Below are 25096 nucleotides of genomic sequence, written 5' to 3'. Positions count from 1 at the left end.
ACAGGGCCACTGCTCTCAGGATGTTCACTGAGATGATGAACTTATCAGAGGATGCCTGAAGAAAGTGCCAGTGTTGGGGACATCCCACTGCTGGTGGAGCTGTGACCATAGCCGGCCAACCTGTCAGCCAGAGAAGTGTGGCTCCAACCTGCCCATGCGGGGCTCACCCTGGTCACACCCACATTGGCACAGAAGCCCATTGGTCCCTCTGGAAAATAGCGGGTCCCTCCTGAGACTGTGCAGGCAGAAACTGGTTGTGTCTCACAGCCGCCCTGTGCGTTTCCTTCCCGGCCAGTGCCCTAGGCCTGGCTCACAGCTGCGGCAGCACATCTGAATTTAAGATCCTGGATTTAGTTCTGTCCTTCCCCCAATTTAAATAGACTCAAGTACAGATCTAGCTGAAGGAAGCCCCCGAAAACCAAGTCAGATCTGAGAGAGGCGCGTGTTCCTGTGTCTCATAGCATGGGGTGTTCTTGCCGCCCTGCTGGTGTGTGGGCCTGAGTGCCAATTGACATTCCCTGGTTCTGATGGCCCAGGACCCCCACTACCCACATGGGACAGGCTTCTACCTTTACCCATTCGAAGTCCCCACCCATCCTGCAAGGACACTGGTGGGCACTGGCCTGGGGCTTCCTCATGCACAAAACCCCTGCTCCCTGCGGGGATGCTGGTGGGCGCTGGCCTGGGGCTTCTTCACCCATGAACCTCATGCTTCCTGCAGGGACGCTGGCATGGGCCCACCTCATGCACAAACCCTGTGCTTCCTGCGGGGACGCTGGCCTGGGCCCTCCTCATGCAAGAACCCTGTGCTTCCTGTTGATCAGCCTGTGCTTTCCGTGTATCCTGACAGGGTGATAAAGACTTCCCCCCAGTGGCCACACAGGTGGCTCACCAGAAGCCGCATGCCTCCATGGACAAGCATCCTTCCCGAGAACCCAGCATATCCAGCAGCCACGCAAATGAACCTGGACCCCACCAGCCTGCCCCGCAGCCCCAGGTCTGCTGCACCTGGCACTTCCCCGACAGAGAGAACCAGCACTTTCTCCCAAATCCCCCTCTACTGGGAAATCTAAGGCAAAATGAGGTGCTCTGTCCTTTGCCTTATATTTCCATAGATGGCTCCAGCCCGAACCTTATTTAAGGGGAGTCTGGTTGGATGTCATTTGAGGATTATTGTGCCCCCAGAGGTACCATTAGCAGAACTTGCCAAGATCTGAGGAAAACTGTAGCTTTAGTTCTAGTTCAGCAGTCACCTGACAGCCTCGTCTGTGGTCTTCAAAACAAGAAGGCACAAACCTGAGAGGATCAGATTAAGGTTAAGAGAAAAGCTCAGTCATTGCCTGCTTTTTAGTATTAGGACGATAAAATCTCAACACCTACGAGAGAAGAAGAAATAAGGGAATTCCTTTGGGTGGCCCCTCAGGCCCTTAGAGGCAGGAAACAATAACCCCGAATTTCCCTCCCTTGAGATGGGGGATCCTGTGCAGGCTGATGAGGCACACACAAGAAAAGCCAAAAACATATGTCTTAGAAATAGCCCCTCAATTCCAGGAGTCAGCATGCCAAAAAATGAGGCTGGTGGCTCCGAGGGAGGCCTTCTGGAATGAGGTCTTTGCGTGGCAGGCCCAGCATCGCCCTCAGTCCAGACGGGCTCCACCAGGACCTCAAGCAAGGCTGGCCTTTTGGGAATCACCTTCTGAGCCACTTCAGAGTTCTGGAAGTGCCCATGGCCCAGGGTCGAGGAATAGACTTCTAGTTCATTCTGAAACATGTGAGCCAGAGAGTTGGAAGCTTGGAAAGACCCAGTTTAAAAACCTGCCCTTTGTCTCCCTAGGGACATCGAATACCACATTCCATTTGTGCTAGAAAACCTATGCACTGGGGAGTCTAACTGCCCCAAATGCCTCCCGACCGTGTGCACAGCAGCCCGGGCCCATCGTCACTTGGGCACCTCAGGTGGTCCTCCAATTTTTAGATAAATTTCCTGTCTAGAGGTGTCCTAGTCTGCTCACTGGCTGGTAGTAGTAGCATCTCCGAAAAGCAAGAGGGCTCACTTAGACAAAACTCCAGTGCTTGTGGAGGGCCCACTACTCACCCTCAGGACTGCTGCAGGTCAGCAATTGTGCCATGGCCAACCTGCAGCCTTTCTGGTACCGTTCTCCAGTTAACATCTGCCAGCTGGTGAGGGCACTGGCAGACCTGGTCAGACCCAGCGGCCCCTCCTCCGTGAAGGAGCATGGCACAGCCTCACACTTCAAAGGCAGTGTTTGGTTTCCCATCTCATTTATTTATTTACTTTTGAAACGGAGTTTCGCTCTTGTTACCCAGACTGGAGTGCAATGGTGCTGTCTCATCCACTGCTGGGTTCTCACTAACCTCCTCAACCCAGAGATTCCCCAGTCCACCCATGGCCCCCATCCTGCCATCTCTGCCAAGTTGTCTCAAAACTCCCAGAGCTCAGCAGTCACAACTGTTCTCTTATCTGCCCCACCAATCTGGTCTGACTCCAGTGACCCAGTCTCAGGGAATGGCCCTGTCATCAGTGCAAGTGGGAAGCCAGCAGCTTAGGTGGAGTCCTCCATGCCAATCACCACTGGCAGGTCCTGGGGGCATGACCTCAGCATCTCCCAGTCTCCCCTCCTCCATCATCCCTGCACCCAACCCACCGCCCCTTCTTCTGTATCACCGCCCATTCTCCCTGCAGCCAGAGATGTCTCTCACAGTTGCTATGGAATCTGAATCGCATCACACAGCCCTACCTGCTGAAAACTCTCCAATCCATTGCTCTAAGGATGAAATGCAAACTCCTCACCCTGGCCTGCAAAGCCCTGCACTGCAAGGCCCAGGCCCATCTCCCCAGCCTGGCCGTCCCTGTGAAGCCCTGCCCTCCACTCCAGCCACACTGGCTTCCTCCCTGCCCTGCAGCTGTGCACCCATGTTCTTTGTCTCCCCTAGCTCACCCGCTCCCACCTTCCCTACATTCCCACCGGATGCCTGCCCTTCCATGCACTCATCACCCACAGCTTCCTCTTCTGGAGCATGTACTGAGGATACAATTTTAGTCATAACGGCCAGTGAACCATGAGCTTAACGAGGCCACCCATCCTTATTTTCTCTATTATTGTGTCCGCAGCATCTGACACTATTAATACTGTGAGTGGCAAACATTCAACACAGAAGTCATAACAATCTCTGAGCAGAATCAGGCAGATAAACCCTAGACTGATCCCAGAGAACCTTCTGGAATCAAACTCCATCAACCCTCACCATCCCCTTTACCCCCAAGTCCCCTTCCCCAAGTGTCTTATTGGTACCACCTGGGTGATTCCTGAAAGAAAACCTGTGTGGGCGTTCCCTGGCAGCACCCTGGGAGCAGTGCTTCTGTCACACCGTGTAGCTGTTCACTCAGCCCTCCCACCTGCAACACGGGTCGGGCATTATTTACCCCAGCAAGATCCAGAGCTCAGCTGAGCTGCCTGAAGTTGAACTCCTGTAGGAAAGGAAAGGAAAAAGGAAAGACCCCACCCAAGGAGCCCACCTGTCCTAGACAGAGAAACCACCACCAAAGTTTGGTTCTTGAGTATGTAGTTTTTACTGAAAAAATCATTCATAAATTAAAATACAAAAATGTACAAACACATGAGTAAATAATGTAATGAGAAAGGACTATTTTCTGTGAAACTTTTTTTAAAACATCTTTAGATTTCAGTGCAAAAATGAACCCCTGGCACCTCTTAAAACATAAGAGCGAGCTCAAAAACACGTAGTCATGAAAATAAGCTAGCTATGCTCAATGCTATTGTCAATGTGGTGGATACAATCAATCCTTGTGGCTGCTGCTCAACTATTCATGTCTGTGGTAGAGGATCTCTGACAACAGGACCTATTATTTCAAACTGAGTATTCTTGCAAGTACCCCCTTTCCCCCAAAAACAGCATCAACAGGGACACCTTTCCCGGCACACAGCAATCAAAGACAAGATTAATTTAAGGGGCCATAAGAATTTCAGCTGTCAACATGTGCACAAGGTCACATTTGGTTCCTGTTTTTTTTAATGACAATTCCACGCTATTAACAGCACAGGGGCCTGGCTGTACATTTTGAACTGTAACATATCCCATATAGTATTCAAGATCTGGAATTAGCATGACAGTTACATTCAGAGATTCCACACTCATCAGACGGACTTATGACTGCAAGGGTGTCCATGTGACCCCACTTTAAGCAGTGAAAAGAGACCCTTCCCTTTTGTTCTCAAATCAGTATTTTAAAAGTCTGCTGTTAATCTTTTGCCAACAGTGTGTACTTGACAGTAATTATAGTAACGTAGAGCTTCAAACAACACTGCCGCCTGTAACTCAGAATCAGTCTGTACTGGCAAATCCTTCCAAATGACATCACAGTGTTGTCACAATGAAAGCAACTCACAGCCTTCAGTGAGGAAAAGGGATAGGAGAATGAGAAGGGGAGAAAAGCTGAGGCAGGGACAAAGGCCTGGTGGGGGCGGGGTTGCACGATGGAGGGCGAAATGTGGTCGGGGGTCCTTTACTGCTATATGCACCCTAAAACAAAGGAAAACCAAATGAACCTCTGGGTGTAACGTTCCCTTGTGAAGGTATTTTAAAGCATGAAATGCTTAAAAGCTTAAAAATACATAGGCTATAGCTAACCAGCATTTTCAAGGGCAGGAGCCTGCTCTCTCATATGAGCCGATAAGAGCTTTGCAATGCAATTTATTTTCCAATACCACTGTATTCTTCAAAAGAAAACACAAACATGAAAACAAGGCCTGGCCAATCACTCCCACAGTTTGCGGGGATCATATGTTCACAGAACCAACACATGAGGCACAAAAGCCCTAACCCACAAGTATATACACACACACACACACAAACACACCCATGTAAACTGTGAAAATCAAGGAAGTTGAAGGCAAACAAGGCAATTAAAATTAATACAAAGTACTCTTCAGAAAGTACTCCTCACCACAATATATAAATATGTTGTATAGAAAAGAAGGGCAAGAGGAAAACTGGCATTTTCCAGATTTCTGCAGAAGCGGACAGGGACTACAAATTGAGGGCTTTGAGGGAAAAACAAAGAGGCGCAAATTCAAATACAATTTAGAATATGACTTCAAGGCTGGGCATGATGGCTCACACCTGCCCGTAATCCCAGCACTTTGGAAGTCAAGGTGGGCGGATTGCTTGAGTCTAGGAGTGTGAGAGGAGTCGGGGCAACATGGCGAAACCCCAGCTCTATTAAAAATAAAAAACATTAGCCAGGCATGGGGGTGTGCACCTGTAGTCCCAGCTACATGGAAGGCTGAGGTAGGAAAATGGCTTGAGCCTGGGAGATGAGGCTGCAGTCAGCTGTGATGGTGCCGATGTACTCCAGCCCAGGTGACAGAGCCAGACCCTGACTTAAAAAAAAAAAAAAAAAAAAGAATATGACTTGAAAATGCAGGTGCGGGTGTAAGCAGCGCACCTGGGCTCTTGCCATCTGGAGCTTTGTTGGTCTAATTTCAAAGCTTCCATCCGGTCTTTCCTGGATCCCAGCTGCCCCACAGCACACAAGTGTCACTGGCTCCCTGGCTGAATTCTTTCCTACTCCAGTGCTCCTTGGTTCTCTGTATCAGTTACTAATGTTGACAGTCTTTCCAGGAACTAAAAAGGGAAACAGAGGAATCACTGAAACCAGCTGGTAATGTAGGCACATTGTTCAGAAACTGTGGCCAAGTTTCCAGAGAAAAAAAGGGGGGAGGGGTTCCCATATAACCCCCCTCCCAAACCACATGCTGATCAAAGGACGAAACATGAAGCCTGGAGAGCCAGGGATGTGTGTGCAGCGAGCCCTGGAGGGCCTGCTTTGGGCAGGAAGCAGCCTGCTCTAATAGCAGCCTCCCGCTTAGCGGAGAGTGGGATGACCTCCAACGTGGCCAATAGGGAAGAGTGAATCCAGAGCAGAAGTCAAGGACAAGACTCGTGGGGAGAAAGAAAGGGGCAGAAGCCAGCTCCCAGCAATAAAGGTCGGGTTATTTTGTTCTTTTGTGATGTGCCCTATATCCACTCCCTTCCCAAGGTGACAGCCATTCGGGACATGACATCCTCCAACTGCATTTTAACTGAGTTCCTGCACTTGCCAACCAAATAAATGGTCTAATATATAAACCCTAGGTTTGAACTGGAGCCACCTAGAAATTAAATTTTAAAAAGGCATTTTACATGGCTTATTTACAATTATACTTCTTCAAGAAGTGATTGTTATATATTTATGTCTATTTATCTTTCCCAAACACCCTCCCCTCCACCCTCAATCCCCACCCAGAAGTAATTTTTTTAAAAAAAATGAAACCAAAGACAAAACCAGAAATATAGAAGAATGGTGTGAAGTTTCATTTGCTCTTCCTAAAACACAGCTGCCCTGTGCTGGGTTGGCCTCTGCTCTGAAGGCCAAGAGGCTGCAAGGTCACAGGTAGGGACAGGCTCCACGGCAGATCACAGTTCATCACGGGTTCTGGAGACTGTGGCTAAGACAGGATGTGGGGTAGGAGACGGGGAGAGAGCAGCGGGACAGACCTCTGTCTTGTGAAAACAGAAAGTCAGTGCTGATGAAGGAAGTCCCCAAGTTCACTCCCTCGGTCCCAGCAGCTGATCCATTGAAGACGTTTGTGTGTGTGTGGTCACATTTTCCCCCAAACCCTGGGATCCTTCATGAGACACTGTATTTCTATTCTCTTGCTGCTTAGACGCCCGCACAAAAAAAATCTCATCAGACTGCTTTCTTGGTGGCGGTGGGTAAAGCAAACGTACATTCTCTCCTCTCAGTACTCGTTCACCTGAGCCAGCTCGGGTGTCAGGTTGACACTTATGCTTTTATACAAGGCGACGTATGTGATGTTTAAGTAGTTCAGGTTCTTGAGGACATCCAGCCCCTTGCCGTTCTTTTGACTTCCTTAGCAGAGCGTACCTGTTAAGGGCCGGAACAGAGACGAGATGGCTCTGAGTGAAAATCCACATCTCTGCAGTCAGACAGTGCAGCCAACGGCAGCCCTTGCGTAGCATTAAGGCAGGCGCACGGCCACTCTGCTATGCCAGGCTGAGTGCAGTTATTAGAATCACCTCCTGTGTTTCATGCCAGGTGCTTTACTTATTTCATTTAATGCCCACCCAGCCCCTGCTAGCAAATGAGAAAACGCTTAATCATGTTAGGTAACTTGGCCAAGGTCAGAGACTGGGGAAGTGGAAGGGAAAACATTAAAAATACAACAGATGAGAAAGTTCATACTCTGTATTTAGTGCCATTTTACTCCCACGAAAACAGAATTTAAGCAATTAGAATTGGTTGTCTGGAGCACAGTCTTTCCCACAATTTACAAAAGACCAAAAACAAAAAGATAACGTAGCAACTGCAACCACACAAACAGAAGCTCAGAACACCCGTTCAGAATGGGAGCCTGCAGAAAGGGGCCAGCTGCTCTGTCACCTCAGGGACTTTCATCCTAGCTGTTTCTTTTAAAACTCTCCAAAGGGTACTGAGGAGACCACAATGCTGAAGACATAGAATGAGTGATTTCCTTAAAATAATCTTACTGTTGACATTTTCACCAATGGTCTGATCCCCCTACTGGTCTGACTCAGAGTTAAAATACATGCAAGCACTGTCAAACAGCTGTCAGAACAGGGCCCTGGAAAGGGGAAGAGGAGGAGAGGTTGTAATATGCTCTAAGACATCTGGACATGAAAGTATAGGGGCTATTTTCAAGAGACATAAATAAATTGCACTGACCTTCCAAGAAACTGGACTCTTCCTCGATGGTGATGAGAAATGGACTTGGACTTTCCTGTGTCACCCTCTGGCCGGCTCAGAGAATAGCCTGCATTCTGGACTCTGTCCAAGACCAAGACAACGGGCTTTTAGATACAATGGTAATAGTCCAGGAGTGACCAAAGCCTACAAGCCACGTTACAAGCTTACCCTGGAAATCACAAACGGCAAAAGCTTTCTTGCTCACTCAAATGACTCACTGTGTCACTTGAAGTTAAGGGTAGGGGGAGAAAAGAAAAAGAAAACAAACTGAGTTAAAACTCAACTTTAACTGACTTAAAGTTTTCATGTGAACAGAAAAAACAGGCTGGTCTCAGTGGCTGATGACTGTAATCCCAGCACTTTGGAAGGCTGAGGCGGGTGGATCACTTGAGGTCAGGAGTTCGAGATCAGCCTGGTCAACATGGTGAAACCCCATCTCTACTACAAATACAATTAGCCGGGCATGGTGGCACAGGCCTGTAATCCCAGCTACTCAGGAGGCTGAGACAGGAGAATCACTGGAACCCGGGCGGTGAAGGTTGCAGTGAGTCAAGATTTCGCCACCACAAGATTGAGCCTGGGCGACAAAAAAAAAAAAAAAAATCCAACTCAAAAAAAAAAAAAAAAAAGGAAAAGAAAAAAAGTACAGAAAGAAATGGCTACTTCTTGGAAATAAAATAGAATCAAATTGGGGATTAACCCTTAGACACTTGTATCATCTGAATTTTTTTTTTTTAAGAGACAAGGGTCCATTGTGTGCTGCCCAGGCTGGAGTGCAGTAGGGCCATCATGGTGCAGTATAGCCTCAACCTCCCAGGCTCAAGTAATCCTCCCGTCCCAACTGGGCCTCCTGAGTAGCTGGGACTACATGCATGTGCCACCACAACTAGCTAATTTATTTTATTTTTCGGAGAGACAAGGTCTCACTGTTGCCCAGGCTGGTTTTGAATTCCTGGGCTCAAGTGATCCTCAAGCCTCGGCCTTGCAAAGAGCTGAAATTACAGGTGTGAGCCACACGGTACCCAGTATATCATTTGACTTTTTATCAGCAAAGTATTACTTGTAATTAACAACAAACACATATTTTTCAAAACCAAGCTACAAAGTAAACAGATACCAGGTGGAAGTTCTTTCGCGTTTGTTCCTTATTAAGTTAATATTTACTTACATCATAAAAATATTATTTTGGCCGGGCACGGTGGCTCAAGCCTGTAATAACAGCACTTTGGGAGGCCGAGGCAGATGGATCACGAGGTCAAGAGATCGAGACCATCCTGGTCAACATGGTAAAACCCCGTCTCTACTAAAAATACAAAAAATTAGCTGGGCATGGTGGCGCGTGCCTGTAGTCCCAGCTACTCAGGAGGCCGAGGCAGGACAATTGCCTGAACCCAGGAGGCGGAGGTTGCGGTGAGCCGAGATCGCGCCATTGCACTCCAGCCTGGGTAACAACAGCGAAACTCCATCTCAAAAAAAAAAAAAAAAAAAAAAAAAATATATATATATATATATATATATATATATATATATATATATTATTTTATTCCACTCGCACACATGATTGTTCACACAAATTTGTACAATACAAGCCTCATGTGATGGCACAGCTAAATCTATGTAGACATATCACTCATATTCTACTCTTCAATTTGGAGTGGTTCGAATGAAGTGGGCATTTAGTACACAGAATGTTTGTAAAGTGGAAAGTTTTGTTAGAACCTTGTGGCAGGAGGGCCGCTTAGTTATAATATTCTTTAATAACCTTATTTGCGGCCGGGCGCATGGCTCAAAACTGTAATCCCAGCACTTTGGGAAGCCGAGGTGGGTGAATCACGAGGTCAAGAGATCGAGACCATCCTGGTCAACATGGTGAAACCCCGTCTCTACCAAAAATACAAAAAATTAGCTGGGCATGATGGCTTGTGCCTGTAATCACAGCTACTCAGGAGGCTGAGGCAGGAGAATTGCCTGAACCCAGGAGGCGGAGGTTGCAGTGAGCCGAGATCGTGCCATTGCACTCCAGCCTGGGTAACAAGAGTGAAACTCCATCTCAAAACACAAAACAAAAACAAAAACAAAAAACTTCTAAATTATATTGCAAGTTTATTTTCCCATGTCAAGAAAGAAAAAAGAAAATAGCTGCTTTGGTGGGATATACAGCTTGTTTTTTCAGATATTAAGATATTTTTAAATTAAGATTTCTTTCTTTCTTTCTTGTGTTTTTTGAGATGGAGTTTTGCTCTTCTTACCCAGGCTAGAGTGCAACGGCACGATCTCCGCTCACGGCAACCTCCACCTCCTGGGTTCAGCCAATTCTCCTGCCTCAGCCTCCTGAGTACCTGGGATTACAAGCACATGCCACCGTGCCCATCTAATTTTTTGTATTTTTAGTAGAGATGGGGTTTCACCTTGTTGACCAGAATGGTCTCGATCTCTTGACCTCATGATCCACCCACTTCAGCCTCCCAAAGTGCTATGATTACAAGCTTGAGCCACTGCACCCGGCTAAATTAAGATTTTTTTAAAAAAACTTGTAATTTGTATGTGTGTAATTTTTTTTTTTTTTTTTTTCATTTTAAAGAGTTTTATTACAGGATGTTAATATTTAGGACAATTCGGAGCACCTTATACTTCTAATCAGATTTTGGGTAACTGCTTTTAAAGTGTTACTTGAATGGTTTTCTCATACTGTCTCTCAGGCAAAAATACTTCTCAGAGACCATTTAAGAGATGTTAATTTGATTAAACAGTTTATCCTTAATAACCTGAGACATCAATCCATGGATAGCTTCTATGGTAGTTTTACAGCTGTCTCTCGTAGCTTTGGCAAGTTTGTCTTCTGATTTTCGGTCATGCGTTTCTAAACCCAACATGAAACTCCCTCGTCCCAGCTGGGCTTCTGACTGCTCTAACTTTTCAGACAAATCAAATACCTGACCAGTGGTATAGTCTGCATTAGTAAGCAAGCTAGAGGAACTCAATGTATTCACCCAGTATTTATTCAACAACAGCTCGAGCAATTTTCGATCCAAAGAGGATTTGAAATATGAGACCTCTAAGGCATAATATTGTTTGCAGTGTACACCAAAGTCTTCTATTTTATTAAGTGGGATAGTCTGGTACTCAGAAGGTCCTTCATCAGGAGGTTTGTAGCCCTTTGGGTATGTCCTAAAGGCGCCAAGATTCACTTTCCCTGCAGATATCGTTCTTGTTGGATCAATCACCACTGCTACAAATGGTTCCTGGAACTGCTGATTGAGCATCTGAGTACTAACATCAATCCCAGAAAGCCAGCAGCCATAGCCAGGGTGGCTATGATACCACCCAATTGCATTTTCAAGGCGACCAACCTGTTTAGCGTTTTCTATATATGCGGCCATGTACTCATATGCAGCAGCCTGTGCATTTACTCGGGTTTCAGTGCCCTCCACAGGCAAAGCAAAACTGTCCACAATGATCATGGTTTCACCATCCACCTTTCCTAGCATCAGACCCATCACTTCTAAGTTGCCTCCTGATCTGGCGTGCATCACCATCTTCAGTAGAGCCAATGCTGAGATTTTGCAGTACTTAAAGTAATGGTGATCCTTAGTCCAGGGCTTCGCCGCCAGGATTTCTTCCTGCTAGATTTCATCGATACTCTGAGCTTCCTGCATGTTGTTGGCCAATTCCCAGGTTTTCTGGGCCATACCGCTCCCGGACGCCGCCATCGCCGAGGAAACGGAGAAGCTGTGGTATCCACAACCAAGGGACAACTTTACCTCGCTAGGTCTCCTGGTGTGGGCCTTGGACCCTCCGCCCCACGGGAGCAAACTTTTAACTAGACTCTTGGGGCAGCCATGACACCTGTTAGGTCCGCGACGATCCTCTCTTGAGCACTGTGCATGTCCCCGGTCGCGAGCCCGCTCTCCTGAGTAACAGTCTGCCAGCCGCGGATGGGGAGTGTGAGCGGCGGGATATGCCGCGGAGTGGTGTAGAGTGAGGAAGGGGGTCCGGGGCTGCATTCGGCGGAGCGGGGGCAGGGGCTCCGTCGGGGTGTAGATCTCGGGGCTGTAAGGCCGGCGGCGTGCCGGAGTTAGGAGCTCTGGAGTCTGGGGGTGGGAGGGAGTTTCTTGTCCACCAGTGGGGTCTCGTGGCTACTGGACGTGATGAGGTAGGTTCCCGAGTTACGGGTGTGGAGAGGTGGGGTCTCGCGGCCGTGAGGCCGGCAGCGGTGACTGAGTTATGAGGGTTGGAGACGGGAGTTCCCTGTGGGCTGCGGTCTCCCAGCTGCCGGGATCGGGGAGGTGCCCTAGTTACGCGGTCGGGATTCCTGGGCCACCGTGGTCGCCGCCGCCCGCTGTGTTGTTCATGTGTGTAATTTTTAAGACAGGTCTCAATCTGTCACCCAAGCTAGAGTGTAGTGGAATAATCATAGCTCAATGTGGCCTCAAACTCCTAGGCCCAAATGATCCTCCCACCTCGGCCTCCCAAAGTGCTGGGATTACAAGTGTGAGCCACTACATCTGTTCAATTTCATTTTTTTTTCCTTAACTTTTTAAACTATAGCTACTAGAACATTTTAAATTACACACATGGTTTGCATCATATTCCTATCCGATAGCATGGGTCTGCAGTCTAAGGTAGCATTTCTAGAAGACCCCAAAAACAGCACAGAAGTACCTGTTCCAGAGGTCGTCATCTTCTCCACCCCAACCTCAGAAAGCATTAGGAAAGCCCTTGATTTTCTGAAACTGTTCCACTGTTAAGCCACTCACTCCGCCAAAGAACTCAGGATAAGGAAGCCTAGGAAGAGATGTGGGAAATCAATCGTCTGTGTGTTACAGGGTAATTGTTTTACCTAGAACGTTATTCGTTTGAGGACTAAAAACAGTGCTCTCCGTGCTCCTGACCTGAACTATATGAACTTGCTTCCTCATGCTGACATTATCAATCAAAGTAGCAAAATGAATTTTTGCTCACTGATTTTTAACAGCTTGAGTGAGACAGACCCCAGGAGCGCTCACGCAGAGAGGGATGATCGCGTGCAGAGGCAGGAAGAGGACTGCCATCCGCAGACCAAGGAGACAGGCCCTGATGGAAACCAACCCTGTCAGCCTGCACGGCGAGCTGAGACTTCCAGCCTCCAGCACTGTGAGAAAATAACTGTGCTGCCTAAGCCACAGTCTATGGTCTTTTGCTATGGCTGTTCCAGCAAACAAATATAGCCCCTTCCCTGCACACCTAGAGCTCCTGGGAAGAGGCCCATGTGCCTCGCTTGGGTCACATCCCATCTGGTACCAATCCCCGTTGCCAGCAGACGCTGAGCTCTAATTGGCCAAGTGCTTATCTCTGGAGCTAGAAATGGGCTCATCCCACCAACCTGGGTTCACTTTTCCTCGTTTGGTTAAAGACTTTAATTTAAAGCAAGTGAGGGCTGGATGCAGAGGGGTGGATCACCTGAGGTCAGGAGGTCAAGACTAGTCTGTCCATGATGATGAAACAAAATCTCTACTAAAAATACAAAATATTAGCTGGGTGTGATGGCACATGCCTGTAATCCCAGCTATTCGGGAGGCTCAGGCAGCAGAATTGCTTAAACCTAGGAGGCAGGGGTTGTGATAATGCACCACTACACTTCAGCCTGGTTGACAGAGTGAGAGACTCTGCCTCCAAAAAGAAAAGAAAAGTTCTTCAGGGAAAAGATGTGAATGAAGATGACAGGTGATAGGGCAAAAAAATTCACTGATCCTGAAATATTTTTAAAAGAATTACATCAAATTTATGTTGATTCCACAAACAGTGTAAAATATCACATATTGTTAAATTGGTAATGAATATATTAATAAAAATAAATTATACAGTCAACGTGTACTTTATTGAAGATTATTCACCAAAATAATGTTCTCAAGGGAAGTCTCTTTGTACCCAAAACAGACAAGTCATCCATCTTACCTCAATGACATAATTCTCCAAAGACTTGACATCTTTAAGAGCTTCTGGATCTTGATGGATAACCACAATTTCTTTCAAAGGATACTAGGAGGAAAAGGGAGGGGAAAGGTCACTCAGCAGCCAGTCCTCTCAACCTCAGAAAAATGAGTATTAAATGTTTATTTGAACCTCAAGCTCTAGACTAGTCAGGCTGGCCTAGTACCAAGTCATTCACACCCTCACTGCAGAAAAGAAAAAAGGCCATTGCTGGAAGCTCTCTATATTAAGAAAACACCCCAAAGACTTAAATGTTTAGGTCAGTGCCATGTAACATAGAAGTGAAATTTCAAACATTTATGGGAATAGTTTTGCAGTCTCTGATCACTCATTCAAAGTTCAATCACAGACTGCATCAGAGATAACGCACTCTCTGTTTTCGTATCAATCAATTCTTCTCTGAATGGAAGAGGTAGGAATATGAAAGAGATTAGATTGGGCCGGGCGCGGTGGCTTAAGCCTGTAGTCCCAGCACTCTGGGATGCCGAGGCAGGTAGATCACGAGGTCAAGAGATCGAGACCATCCTCCTGGTCAACAAGGTGAAACGCCGTCTCTACTAAAAATACAAAAAATACGTGGGCATGCTGATGTGCACCTGTGGTCCCAGCTACTAGGGAGGCCGAGGCAGGAGAATTGCGTGAACCCAGGAGCGGAGGTTGCGGCGAGCCGAGATCGCGCCATTGCACTCCAGCCTGGGTAACAACAGCGAAACTCAGTCTCAAAAACAAATATATACATATATACATATCTTTCACCGAAAAAACCCGAAAGCATTTGCAGACAACAAAAATAGCTTCCTTATCCTTTTGTTTGTATGATACACCTCTGGAAAGATGAAAAAGAATCAGAACACTCGTTTGTTACAGGAAAAATAAATGTTGTGGAGAGGAAAAAAGTGGGAGAAAGACTGGTCACTGCCTATTCCACTGTGCACAATTTGAATTTGGAACCATGCAAAAGTATTGCTTGGTTAAATTAAAATCACTTAAAAGATAAAAAAATAATCATTTAATACCAGCACAATATGCTGGGAAACAAAATGAAAGGCTTTCTGGCCGCACAGCCACTCTTTGCCAGACTGAGGCTTTCTAGTAAAGGGTTTCTGCCTGAAGCAGGCAGAGGGTCCAGACGTAAATCGTCTGACAAACACGAGGGTTCTTAGGAAGTGTGCTAAATTGTGTGTAAGACGTGTAGCCCCTGTTGAGATTCATCGGGAGTGGGAAAGAGCCCAAGTGGGAAGGAGCATGGGTTCAGGGACACAAAAGTAGGTCTCCTGACAAAGGATGGAAGCGGACATCAGGTTGAAGCTTTGTACCGTGAGACAGAGGGACAACTTAAAATTTGCCTAAAGAGGCGCACAGAGTCTGCGCTGCTGCCCTCCGGCTGGAAGGAAACCTCAGTTCTTGCCTACCGGCTGGAGCCCTTCACAGAATGTCCCCCGCCCCCTACTGGTACCTGCTGCACTGCCCCTCCCCCTCTGCAGAATGTCTGGGGTCCTATGTTCTAAACCTACTCACTTTCAGATTTTCACCGATCTACCTGAACTACTCAGGAGAGTCTGTTGAGGCAGGTCACTCTCTGGGTCCTGCCCTTGACTTCGCATTGTGGAAACTGTCAGATAGTCTGAGGGGATGGCTTCAAATGGAGGTGAGTCTGTAGGGACAGGGGCATCATCCAAGTCTCTGCCATGTTTCAAATCCTTAAGAATTCAAATTTCACACAGCCCCAGAAGACAGTTGGTAGGGCTAGTGTCGAGGAGGAAGGGAAATCTGGATGTTCCCAAAGACACCACACCTGGGGAGGGCCGTGGAACCGAGTCTGTACTTAGGGAGGACGGCTTCTTGGAGGTGGACCAAGATGCCTGGGGGAATACACCATGTAGGGGAAAGGATAAAGTGGATGTACTGATTCTCTCTAGAGGGGGACAGACAGGTCACGTCACCGTGTGTTTGTAGGGAGTGGTGGGATCTGGGATCATGTTGTGCTGGTGGCCCAGGGAGAATGACAAGGAAGCCTGTGAGCCCTGTGTTGTGTCTTCAGGCACCTGGAAGGTGTCCTTCCATAGTGTTCAGAGGGATTTGGACTGGAGTTTTCTGGATCTCAGGAAGGAGTGGGGAAAAGTGGTCTCAGCCAGAAAACCGTTGGGTGTGTTGGCTGTGACACAGCATGCGGTGACAGCCTCTGGGTGGGTGAGGCTGGGGCCACTGTAACTGCCACAGACTCTTAGCTCCCTCCCCAGAGGAGGCTTCTCTGTCAGTTCAGGTGACTGTTGGCTTTAACAGGGGTGGCAACAGTTGGGGAAGTTCAGGCAACATGGCCTGGGCTTCCGAGCTTGTTCTGAATTGTTCGTCCTTTTGGGGAAACTCAGGTCTTCAGACCCACTTCCTCTTGTCTGCTAGCTCGTGGCCTGTCCTCTGCACTTTGTGTTACTCTGGAGAGGAAGAATTTGCTTCTATTCCATGTCTACTACCTCATCAACAGGGGACAGGTGTGGACTCTTGCTGATTCTCAGTGCAAGGGTCTATAAGACTGGTTTCCTTTTCAGTCGAGGAAGGAGAGTACCGCACAAATAGGAAGAGGGTCCTCTTATTATTGTTATTATTCAATTAGGATGTGTGTCCTGACTGATCCCTATCCCCCTTGACTAGAGACTGCATGAGGTCCTAGTGAACAGGGATGAGCTCCAGACAACTTTGCCACACTGGGCCTGTGACTCAAGAACCTCTGGTTTGTGGTTGGTTACTCTATTGAGTTACTGGGAGCTCAAAGGAAAAAAACCAGAGATGGGCTCGTTGTCAAACAACCTACTGTAACATGACCAGCAGCTGTGAAAATCCCTGGACACCTCCCCTGACAGCCCCACTGCTCACCGCTTGCTGGCTGTGCTCTCACCGTGTGCCGCTGTCGCTGCTGCTGTTGCTGGCTACCTGATGACAGTATCTCAGGGAACTCCACCACTGCTTCTCAGACCTGCTCCCTGGGAACAGAGCTTCCCTACTGGCAGCCAGGACCACTGAGCACTGAGTAAAGTGCAGCCTGACTCTGACCCAGGTTTGGCACTTGCTGGGCATGGTGCCAGAACAATCACTTGCACGCTGGATGTGATACGTCTGGGTTATCTTCAGGGTTCACAGGGTGCTGGCTTGGGAGAGATTTCCATCCAGTGGTTTTCTTTCACCGTTTCTTTTTCAAGACGGAGTCTTCCTCTGTCACCGTGGCTAGAATGCAGTGGTGCAATCTTGGCTAAATGCCAGGCTCTGTAGTGAAGCGACCCTCCTGTGGAGAAGGAACAGAGCACGCGATGCACACTCGGGGACACTTGCAAGCTGCAGAGTTTCCCTGTCACACGCCCTCAGCTGAAGGACACCCCTCTAATCCCCAGTGACTAGGGCAGACCTGGAGACCCCAGCTCATTCACCTCTTTCCTTTGTCTCCACAGCATGCCCAGTGCTGGAACCGGGTGTGACTGAGAACCCTGGCGCCTCCGTGCCAGTGTTCACGGCTCTGTCCTTTGCCACACCTGCTCCCGGCCCAGCACACCACGGGCCGCCCCTCGTGACTGTAGTGGTTCCTCCAGCCGGCCCTCCGGTGCTGTCCGCCCTCCCCAGGACCCCCCTGGTGGCAGGACAGGATGGCCGCGGCCCAAACTGGACTGGGGCTTCCAACGTCTTTGGCCAGATGATGACAGCAGTGGGGCCTGTGAACGCCCCTCGGGCACAGACCTTGGTTCTAACTGGGGCCCCCCTGGTCTGGCAGGCTCCAGGTGCCGTCTGTCAGGGCGTCGCATGTCCACCTCCCCGACCCCTGGCAGCTGCCCCTGTGGTGCCCGCTATGGCTGCCCACATCGTTGGGGGCACCCAGGCCTGCGAGGGAGGCTGGTCCCAGGGCCTTCCTCCTCCAGCACCACCACCGGCTCCCCAGCTGGCCCTCATCATGGCCCCATGGAATGCTCGTCCATGGCCACAGGGGGCTCACGGAGAGGGCAGCCAGGCTCCCTCCCAGGCCAAGGCCCAACCGGACGACTCCCGCAACCCCAAGAGCGTGTATGAGAACTTCCGACTCTGGCGGGGCTATAAGCCCCTGGCCCGGAGGCACCTTCCCCAGAGTCCGGACACGGAAGCGCTTTCCTGTTTCTTCATGTGAGTGTCCTCGGGGCCCCAGAGCTCATCCTGCAGCTCACCCATACAAGAGGCTGCCGGAGGGACGGGAGTTCACGCTCTTCAGGGGATGTTGCCGGGCGGTCTGGAAGGCAACGGGTGGAGCTACAAAAGGGCACACTTTTAGCAACATTCATCTGGCTGCCGCTCAGGACACACTCTCAGGGGGCCTCACCTCACCTGCCCCTCACTGTCCCATGAGTCCAGCCAATCCTTTCTTACTGGGTAGGTATCTGCAGCTTTGCCCTTGATCCCTTCTAGAAAAAGGGACAACGATTCTTCATTCAGAGGATGGTGAAGAAACGACTTGAGCTCACATATGACACATGTAGCACGGTGCCCAGCACGTGCTGTGACCACATCACATGACAACTGTTATGATTACCGCCCACCCCCCACCCCCCATTACTATCATTATCAGGACTAGGCCATCTAGGACAGCGCTCTCTAAAGCCACTGGCTTCAGTGATGGCTCTGAGTGCACCATCACGAGCCCGGCAGCCCAGGGCCGTGGACTGTGGTGACTGAGGCAGCAATGCCAGCATCTCAGAGTTTGTTGATTCAGTCCCAGTCCTCCCTCTCTCCATCCTGCAGTGCCTCTGTGACCCTGTGTCCCCCGCGATGAGCAAACCCGTACTCCACGGGAGCTTGAGCACACCCACCAGGCAACATATTGGCCAGTCCCCTAGCCAAGTCCCCTGCCCCGGGTGTAGATGTTAAGGAGGCCCCATCTGTGTCCCAAAATATCTTGCCGCCCTGCATCCTGGAACTGCTTGCATTCTCCCTTGGAGCTGAGTCCAGGTGTACTGGGGGACCCTGATTCTCAGAGTGGAGTCGCCCCGGGCTCACAGGCTTGGCGTGGACTGGGCTTCAATGCCGCTCTGCCTTGGTTCTGGTTTCTGCTCCTCTCCAGGACCCTGAGGCTGCGTCCCCAGGGGCTGCCTTGCTCCACAGTCCCCAGGAAGCTGGTTAAATCCTCAGTCCTGGGGCCCTGGAACCTGCACGTTAACCCTCGCTCCCCAGTCATTCTGTGTGTGCGCTGTCTCAGCCAGTTCGGGCTCTACCAAAACAAGTCCTATAGACTGGGTGCTTTACCAGGACACATTCACGTCTCCCAGTTCCAGAGGCCGGAAGTCCCAGATCAAGGCGACAGCACATTGGTGTCCTGGATGCAGAGGGCTGCCTCTGGCTATGTCCTCTTGTGGCTAAGAGGGCGAGCCCTGGTGTCTCCTCCTGTCCTTCTCGGGGCTCGGATGCCATGATGGGAACCCACCCTCATGACCTGCTCTAACCCTGATGAACTCCAAGCACTGAAACACCGGGGCTTAGGGCTTCAGCACAGGAATGATGGGGACACTCACGTTCCACCCGCAGTACCGAGTTCCCTTGTCAACACAGTAAACACTGAGGACTCGAGGGGCAGTTGGAGAGGCCAGCCGGTGGCTTGTGTTGATGACTCATCTTGGGAGGCATATCCCACCCACGTGGGGGAGAACAGGACAGGGACCGGGTGTTGGGACTAGGTGTTGGGACCAGGTGGGCTTGGGATGGAGGGTGGGCTCACGGACTGGGACTGACCGCACCGCCTTACAGCCCGGTTCTCAGATCCCTGGCCCGGCGGAAGCCCAGCATGACCATGGAGGAGGGACTGCGGTGGGCCATGCGGGAATGGCAGCACACAAGCAACTCTGAACGCAAGATCTTCTACCAGATGGCGGCAAAGTGAGTCTGGGGTGCAGGCGCAGAGCCCACACGGCAGGGTGAGAGAGGGTGACAGAGGCCCGGTGGCCGTGGTGACTTTTCAGCGTGGAGCATGAGAAGGGTGTGGACAAACACAGGCCCTCCTGGGCCCCTGGCGCCCTCACGAAGCTGCTCCTCCCTCCTACAGTGCTCTGGCGTCTCTATCCTGCCCTGGTGAAAAGCCACGCCCTGCCTGGCTGGCACCGCCTCCCTGACACTAAGGGTCAGGGAGGGAGCGGCCCAAAGGAGATCACCGACAGCTGTGAGGATGGGGAGAAGGGGCTCTGGCAACTATAGGCAGAGCGGGGTGAACTCTCCTGACAGCAGTGGCCAGAAGTCGGTTTTCACCCACCCCAGCCTGGCCAGGAGTGGAGACACCTGCGCTGGGTCAGGGGAGACCTGCGTCCAGGACACCATGAGACCCATCTCTGGCCTGCCTGCTTTTGCTCCTCGTAGTCCCCTCCTTTAAGACACAAAGACAGCAGCCTCAGCCTCAGGGGAAAGGGGCCCTGTCTTTTGGGCCCAGCTTTTGCTTCCTCCCGACCAGGGGTCTCCCCGGCCTCATCTTCCCGCATGATCCTTCAGGGACCCACAGTCCCAACCTCAGGACTCCTGCATCTGGGCAACATCGTGGACGCCTTCTGCCAGAAACCCCACCCCTGGCCAGCTGAAGGCTGGAGGAGGGGAACCCGTGGTGCCCTCCTGGGCCTTGTAGCCCTCACTTAACTCAGAAAGCCCTGGGGATGCCATGGGCTCTGTAGGGGCCGGGTGAGGGAGGGAGAGCCCAGAACTCTGGGAGCGGTTCCTTCTGGGACTGGCGGATGGGCCCCAGGGAGGGCCCGGACAGCATGCCCAAGGCACACCTTCCATCCCTGCCATCGGCTGCTGAATGGTCCTGGGGGAAGGGGGCCTGGACCCTCTCAGCACGGCCTGCACCTTCTTCACCCCAGGTTCCTGGAGTTTGAGGCTGAGGAGGAGATGCAGATTCAGAAATTGCAGTGGATGAAGGGGCCCCAGGGCCAGCCTCCTCCAGCGCTGCCGAGCCTTGAACCCCAGGGACCGTCAGCCCCTGAGGTGGTCAAGGAGCCAGGTAACGGCTTCCCACATTCCTACGGGAGCCACAGCAAAGGTCAGAGGGGCCAAGGGAGGCCAATGTCCCCACACCCCATGCCTCCCTTCAAGAGAGGGATTTGTTCCTTCCAACAAGACAGCTCAGGGGAGCCGGGGGGCGGGGGGGGGGGTAGTGCTGGGCTGCCCATGGTCATGAAGTGGGTATTCACCTGGTCACGTTTCCTAGCTACTCTCTCCCCTCGCCATTCCAAAACTCAACAATCTGCCCAGGAAGCAGGGATGAGCGGGTAGAGTACTCAGCGTCTATCAGTGACTCCAAGCTTCCTCCAAAATGATGCTGTCTCACAGGTGCCCCGCCTATGGCGTCTCTTCCAGGGGCGCTGTGGTTCAGGTGGTCCTGACACAGCTCGGACCCACTTCAGGTCCCTGAGCCCTGCCCTCCCCTGTGTGATGCAGGCAGGAGGAGCAGCCCTCATCATGCCCATCCTCCTCCCCCCTGCCTCAGTGGACCTTCCCAGCAAGGCCGGCCCCAAGGCCCCGCCTGCCTGCCTGCCACCACACACGACCCAGCAGCCAGCAGAGACCAAGGCCCACCTGCCACCACCCAGGCCCCAGCACCCGGCGGAGACCAAGGCCCCCGAGGAGATACCCCCTCAAGTGGTGCAGGAGTATGTGGACATCATGGAGGAGCTGCTGGGGACTCCCGTTGGGGCCACGGGGGAGCTCGAGGGACAATGGAAAGAGGGCGAAGCGGAGCAGCAAGGGGACGGGATGCTTCTAGACCCAGGCGTCCTGAGCTGTGTCGACCATCTGTGTTCCCAGAGAGACTTTGTCACCAAGGTGGGCTGGCCTCAAGCACTGGGGTCTGCAGGATTCCAGGGGGTGGCACTCGCAGGTCTTTGGAATTAAGCTCTGTTCCCTAGCAACTCCGCAGTAGATGGCTGTGTGTGTTGCCGTCCATTTGAGGGTCTGTGCATGTGAGTGTGTCTGTGTGGGTGTGAGTGTAGAGTGTGTATGTTACTTGTGTCTATTTTCCTGTGTCATATGTGGGTGTGTTTGTGTGTCTGTGTGCCCTTTGTGTGTCTCTGTCTGCATGTGTGTAGGCTACCAGGTCTGTGGTCTGTGTGTGGAGCTGGTGGTTGCCCTGATATAGCACAGCTTCAGAAGGGTTGGGACGGGGCGCTCACTGCTTTCTGCATCTCCTCCAGGTGTCCTTGGCTCCACCTTACTCCCTGCCCGGGTACCTCACGCCACGCCGTCTTCCTTCTGTTTCCAGGTGGAGGCCGTCATTCACCCCCGATTCCTGGAGGAACTGCTTTCCCCAGACCCACAGATGGATTTCTTGGTCCTAAGCCAGGAGCTTGAGCAGGAGGAAGGACGCACCCTTGCCCAGGTAGAGCAGGGAGGGAGGGGAACCCAGGTGCCCCACCTGACTGCCTACCCCAAGGCTCTGGGGGATGCTCGGCTTCTTGGGGGGCCGCTCTGAGGTTGGGAGGTGCAGGTTCAGACGGAGCAGGATGGAGAGGAGCCAGGGAGGGACTCAGGATGCAAACTGCAGTGAGGCCCAGCAAGATGCCCGGCAGAGCCACACCCTCTGTCTCTGACAGGAAGCCCAGCTGCCTCAGGCTTCCCTGTCTGCCGCCCAAGTGCCTTGGTCTCCACCACCCTGGGCCCTGTTCACACGTGGGGCAGCACCAGAAAATGCCCGTTTCCTCCTGCAGGTAGCAGAGAAACGCCTCCAATCCTTGGAGGAGGAACGGCGTAAGAGGGCAGCCCCTAGTCATGCCACCACCCAGCTGGACTCCATGTCTTCCAAGTCTGCAGCGGGCCGAGGAGCAGAGAGAGATGTCCCTGGCCCCCAACAAGGGGTCAGCATGGAAACCTGCCCACCCCAGACGGCTGCCCGGGACCCTCAGGGACAAGGCAGAGTGTGCATTGGGGTGGCCAAAAACCCGGTGGTGCTTTTGGAGAGGCTGGATTCTGGCAGGCTCAGGGCCGCTCGGCCAGACTCTCCTCCCCAGGACCAGAGACCCACCTGCCCAGGCGTGGGGACCCAGGACACCTGGGGTCTCCCTGGAGCCTCTCCTGTCAAGGAGTCACGCAGGCTGTGTAAGCGGTCAAGTGGGGAGGAGAGGGAGATCCCTGGCATGGTTTCTGTCGTGGGGACCCACTACAGGCTGCGGCCCTGGAAGCTGTCCCAGAGCCCTGTCCCTGCCTCGGGCCTTCTCAGTCCAGAAGGGCGGGGACCCCAGGGAGCTCTTCAGTCCGGAAGGGCAAAGAGAAGAGGCCTCAGCCCAGCACCAGCACCGGCTCCCGCTTCCGCCACCACCACCTCCAAGAAGGGAGCTCTCTGCAGAGGCCTATCCCCTGCTGTTCAGACGCCCCACCTAAGGCCTGGACTCAGAGTCTCTGGGGCACAATCCCCGGCTTGGGGGCCGGGTAACCCCTCACAGTCTCCAAAGAGAAAGGGTGACCCCTTGCTCTCTAAGAGGAACAAAAAGCAGCATCGTAGCCAGTAGAAGGACAGGGCAGGCTCTCTGGTGACAATCCCCAAGGGTGGGGCACTGAACTCTCGGACCCTCAGGGCATCAGATGCCTCAAAGCAAAGACTTCTCTGCTAGTGCTGACCTTCCTGGGCCTTAGCTTGATGGGAAAGGGTGGGAAAGGGAAGGGTGGGAGGGAGGGGAGCAATACCTTGGGAGTCTCCTGTGTAAATCTCAATAAGTACAGTTCTGTTGGAAATGCTCTCCGGGCTGCTGCCTCTGTCCTCAGGGCTGTGCTGCTCAGTGGAGGGGATCTGTGAAGGAGTGCAGAGGGACCTGGAGATGCCAGGCACTGGGTACCCACAGCTGCCAGGCCAGCCCCACTCGTCCCTCCAGGTGTAGGTTGCCCCTTCAGACGCTCCAGGATCTGACAGAGGCCGAGGAAACCCTGATCCCTCCCACCGCTCACCCACAAGGCCCCGACTGCTTTAGTTATCAGGATCCCTGGAACATCCTGGGATGTTGAGAGCTGGCTGGTCTTGTTCTGCCCCGTGGGAGCTGAGGAGAAGGCAGCTGCCTGCAACATGGACCCGGGGAGAGGCGGTCACTCCTGCTAAACCCTCATCAGGAAGAGCTTAGGCCCTGGGCTGAGGGGAGACGTCGAGGCATCCATCCACACGGGTGTGTTTGGGATACGACGGTGGGTGGGGAGCAGGGGAAGTCCTTCTGCCCCTAGACAGGAAAGACTCTTGCCCAACTGGCGGAAGCAGATGCTCCTTGCTGTGGCCACAGGGACTGGCCTCAGGGGCACTTGGGGTCCCACATGGAGCCCCCCACAGCTATGATTCCCTTCCCATGTGATGACTGAACTCTTGTGTGGAATCGATGCAGACACAGATTTGATCCCAGGAGGCGTATGTTGCAGTGAGCCGGGATAGCACCATTGTACTCCTGCCTGGGCAACAATGGCAAAACTCCACCTCAAAAATAACAATAAAAATGAATTAGCTGGGCTAATCCCAGCTGCTCCAGAGGCTGAGGCAGGATAATCACTTGAACCCGGGAGGCAGAGGTTGTCGTGAGCCAAGATGGCGCCATTCCCCCCAGCCTGAGTGGGCAGCAAGAGCAAAACTCCTACCAAAAAAAATGAAAAAAATAATTATCCAGGCATAGTGGTATGCCACTGTAGTCGAAGCTACTTGGGAGGCTGAGGCAGGGGAACTGATTGAACCTGGGAGATGGCCACCATCCCACCCAGCTAATTTTTCTGTATCATTTGTAAACGTGGTTTCACTACGTTGGCCAGGCTGTTCTCACAACTCCCGATCTTGGGCAATCCACCCACCTCAGCCTCCCAAAGTGCTGGGATTACAGGCGTGAGCCACCGTGCTCAATACATCTCTTTCAATCAACTTCTGCACAGCAAAGGAAATAAATGACAGAGCAAAGAGACAACATGCTGAATGGGAAATGATGTGTGCAAACTATTCATGACGAAGGACTAAAATCCAGAACACGTAATGAGCTCAAATAACCAACTATTAAAAACAACAAATAATCTCACTAAAAGATGGGCAAAGGACATCAAAAACGTACAAATAGCCAACTGATATATTAAAAAATGCTCACATCGGTAATCTCTAGGCAAGTGCAAATCAAAACTATGAGATACCTACCACCTTACCACAGTTTGGATATCTATTCTCAAAAATACAAACAGCAGATGCTGACATGATGCGGAGAAAAGGGAACTCTTACACACTGAAGTGGGACTGGAAATTAGTAACGTCGTGATGAAAACCAGTATGGAGATTTCTCAAAACACTAAAAACAAAACTACTACAGGATCCAGCAATCCCACCAC

General features: G+C 51.3%; 2 protein-coding genes, 1 long non-coding RNA gene and 1 pseudogene across 9 annotated transcripts; 1 reads left to right on the top strand and 3 right to left on the bottom strand.

Moving 5' to 3' along the window:
* Positions 1 to 3568: 3568 nt before the first annotated feature.
* On the bottom strand, positions 3569 to 24291 carry LOC103791176 (uncharacterized). 7 transcript variants are annotated; one of them, XM_078371913.1, is made up of 9 exons: positions 23702 to 24291; positions 23444 to 23546; positions 18114 to 18195; positions 17962 to 18043; positions 16674 to 17057; positions 13745 to 13828; positions 12473 to 12595; positions 7790 to 7891; positions 3569 to 6970 (listed from the first exon to the last, which is right to left on the bottom strand). In XM_078371913.1, exons 1-5 carry the CDS (start codon positions 23816 to 23818, stop codon positions 17025 to 17027), a joined length of 417 nt encoding a protein of 138 aa, XP_078228039.1. In that variant the 5' UTR covers positions 23819 to 24291; the 3' UTR covers positions 3569 to 6970; positions 7790 to 7891; positions 12473 to 12595; positions 13745 to 13828; positions 16674 to 17024. The 7 variants fall into 7 exon arrangements, with proteins under 7 accessions (XP_078228039.1, XP_078228042.1, XP_078228038.1 ...); XM_078371916.1 differs by having other exon boundaries at positions 18119 to 18195; XM_078371912.1 differs by having other exon boundaries at positions 17962 to 18023; positions 18119 to 18195.
* Positions 10399 to 12034, bottom strand: LOC103791224 (COP9 signalosome complex subunit 5 pseudogene; annotated as a pseudogene).
* On the top strand, positions 15323 to 23494 carry LOC100388827 (NUT family member 2G-like). The gene is made up of 7 exons (XM_078371911.1): positions 15323 to 15428; positions 17221 to 17920; positions 19532 to 19660; positions 20629 to 20768; positions 21255 to 21589; positions 22026 to 22142; positions 22471 to 23494. The coding sequence occupies exons 1-7, from the start codon at positions 15413 to 15415 to the stop codon at positions 23266 to 23268; spliced, it is 2235 nt and encodes a 744-aa protein (XP_078228037.1). The 5' UTR covers positions 15323 to 15412; the 3' UTR covers positions 23269 to 23494.
* LOC144582485 (uncharacterized) lies at positions 20015 to 21069 on the bottom strand. The gene is made up of 3 exons (XR_013535221.1): positions 20959 to 21069; positions 20542 to 20645; positions 20015 to 20141 (listed from the first exon to the last, which is right to left on the bottom strand). It is a non-coding gene; the product is annotated as an uncharacterized LOC144582485 (long non-coding RNA).
* Positions 24292 to 25096: the final 805 nt, after the last annotated feature.

Source organism: Callithrix jacchus, chromosome 5, assembly GCF_049354715.1.
Source record: "Callithrix jacchus isolate 240 chromosome 5, calJac240_pri, whole genome shotgun sequence".
NCBI classification, from domain to species: Eukaryota; Metazoa; Chordata; class Mammalia; order Primates; family Cebidae; genus Callithrix; species Callithrix jacchus.
This window is presented reverse-complemented; position numbering and strand designations above follow the sequence as displayed.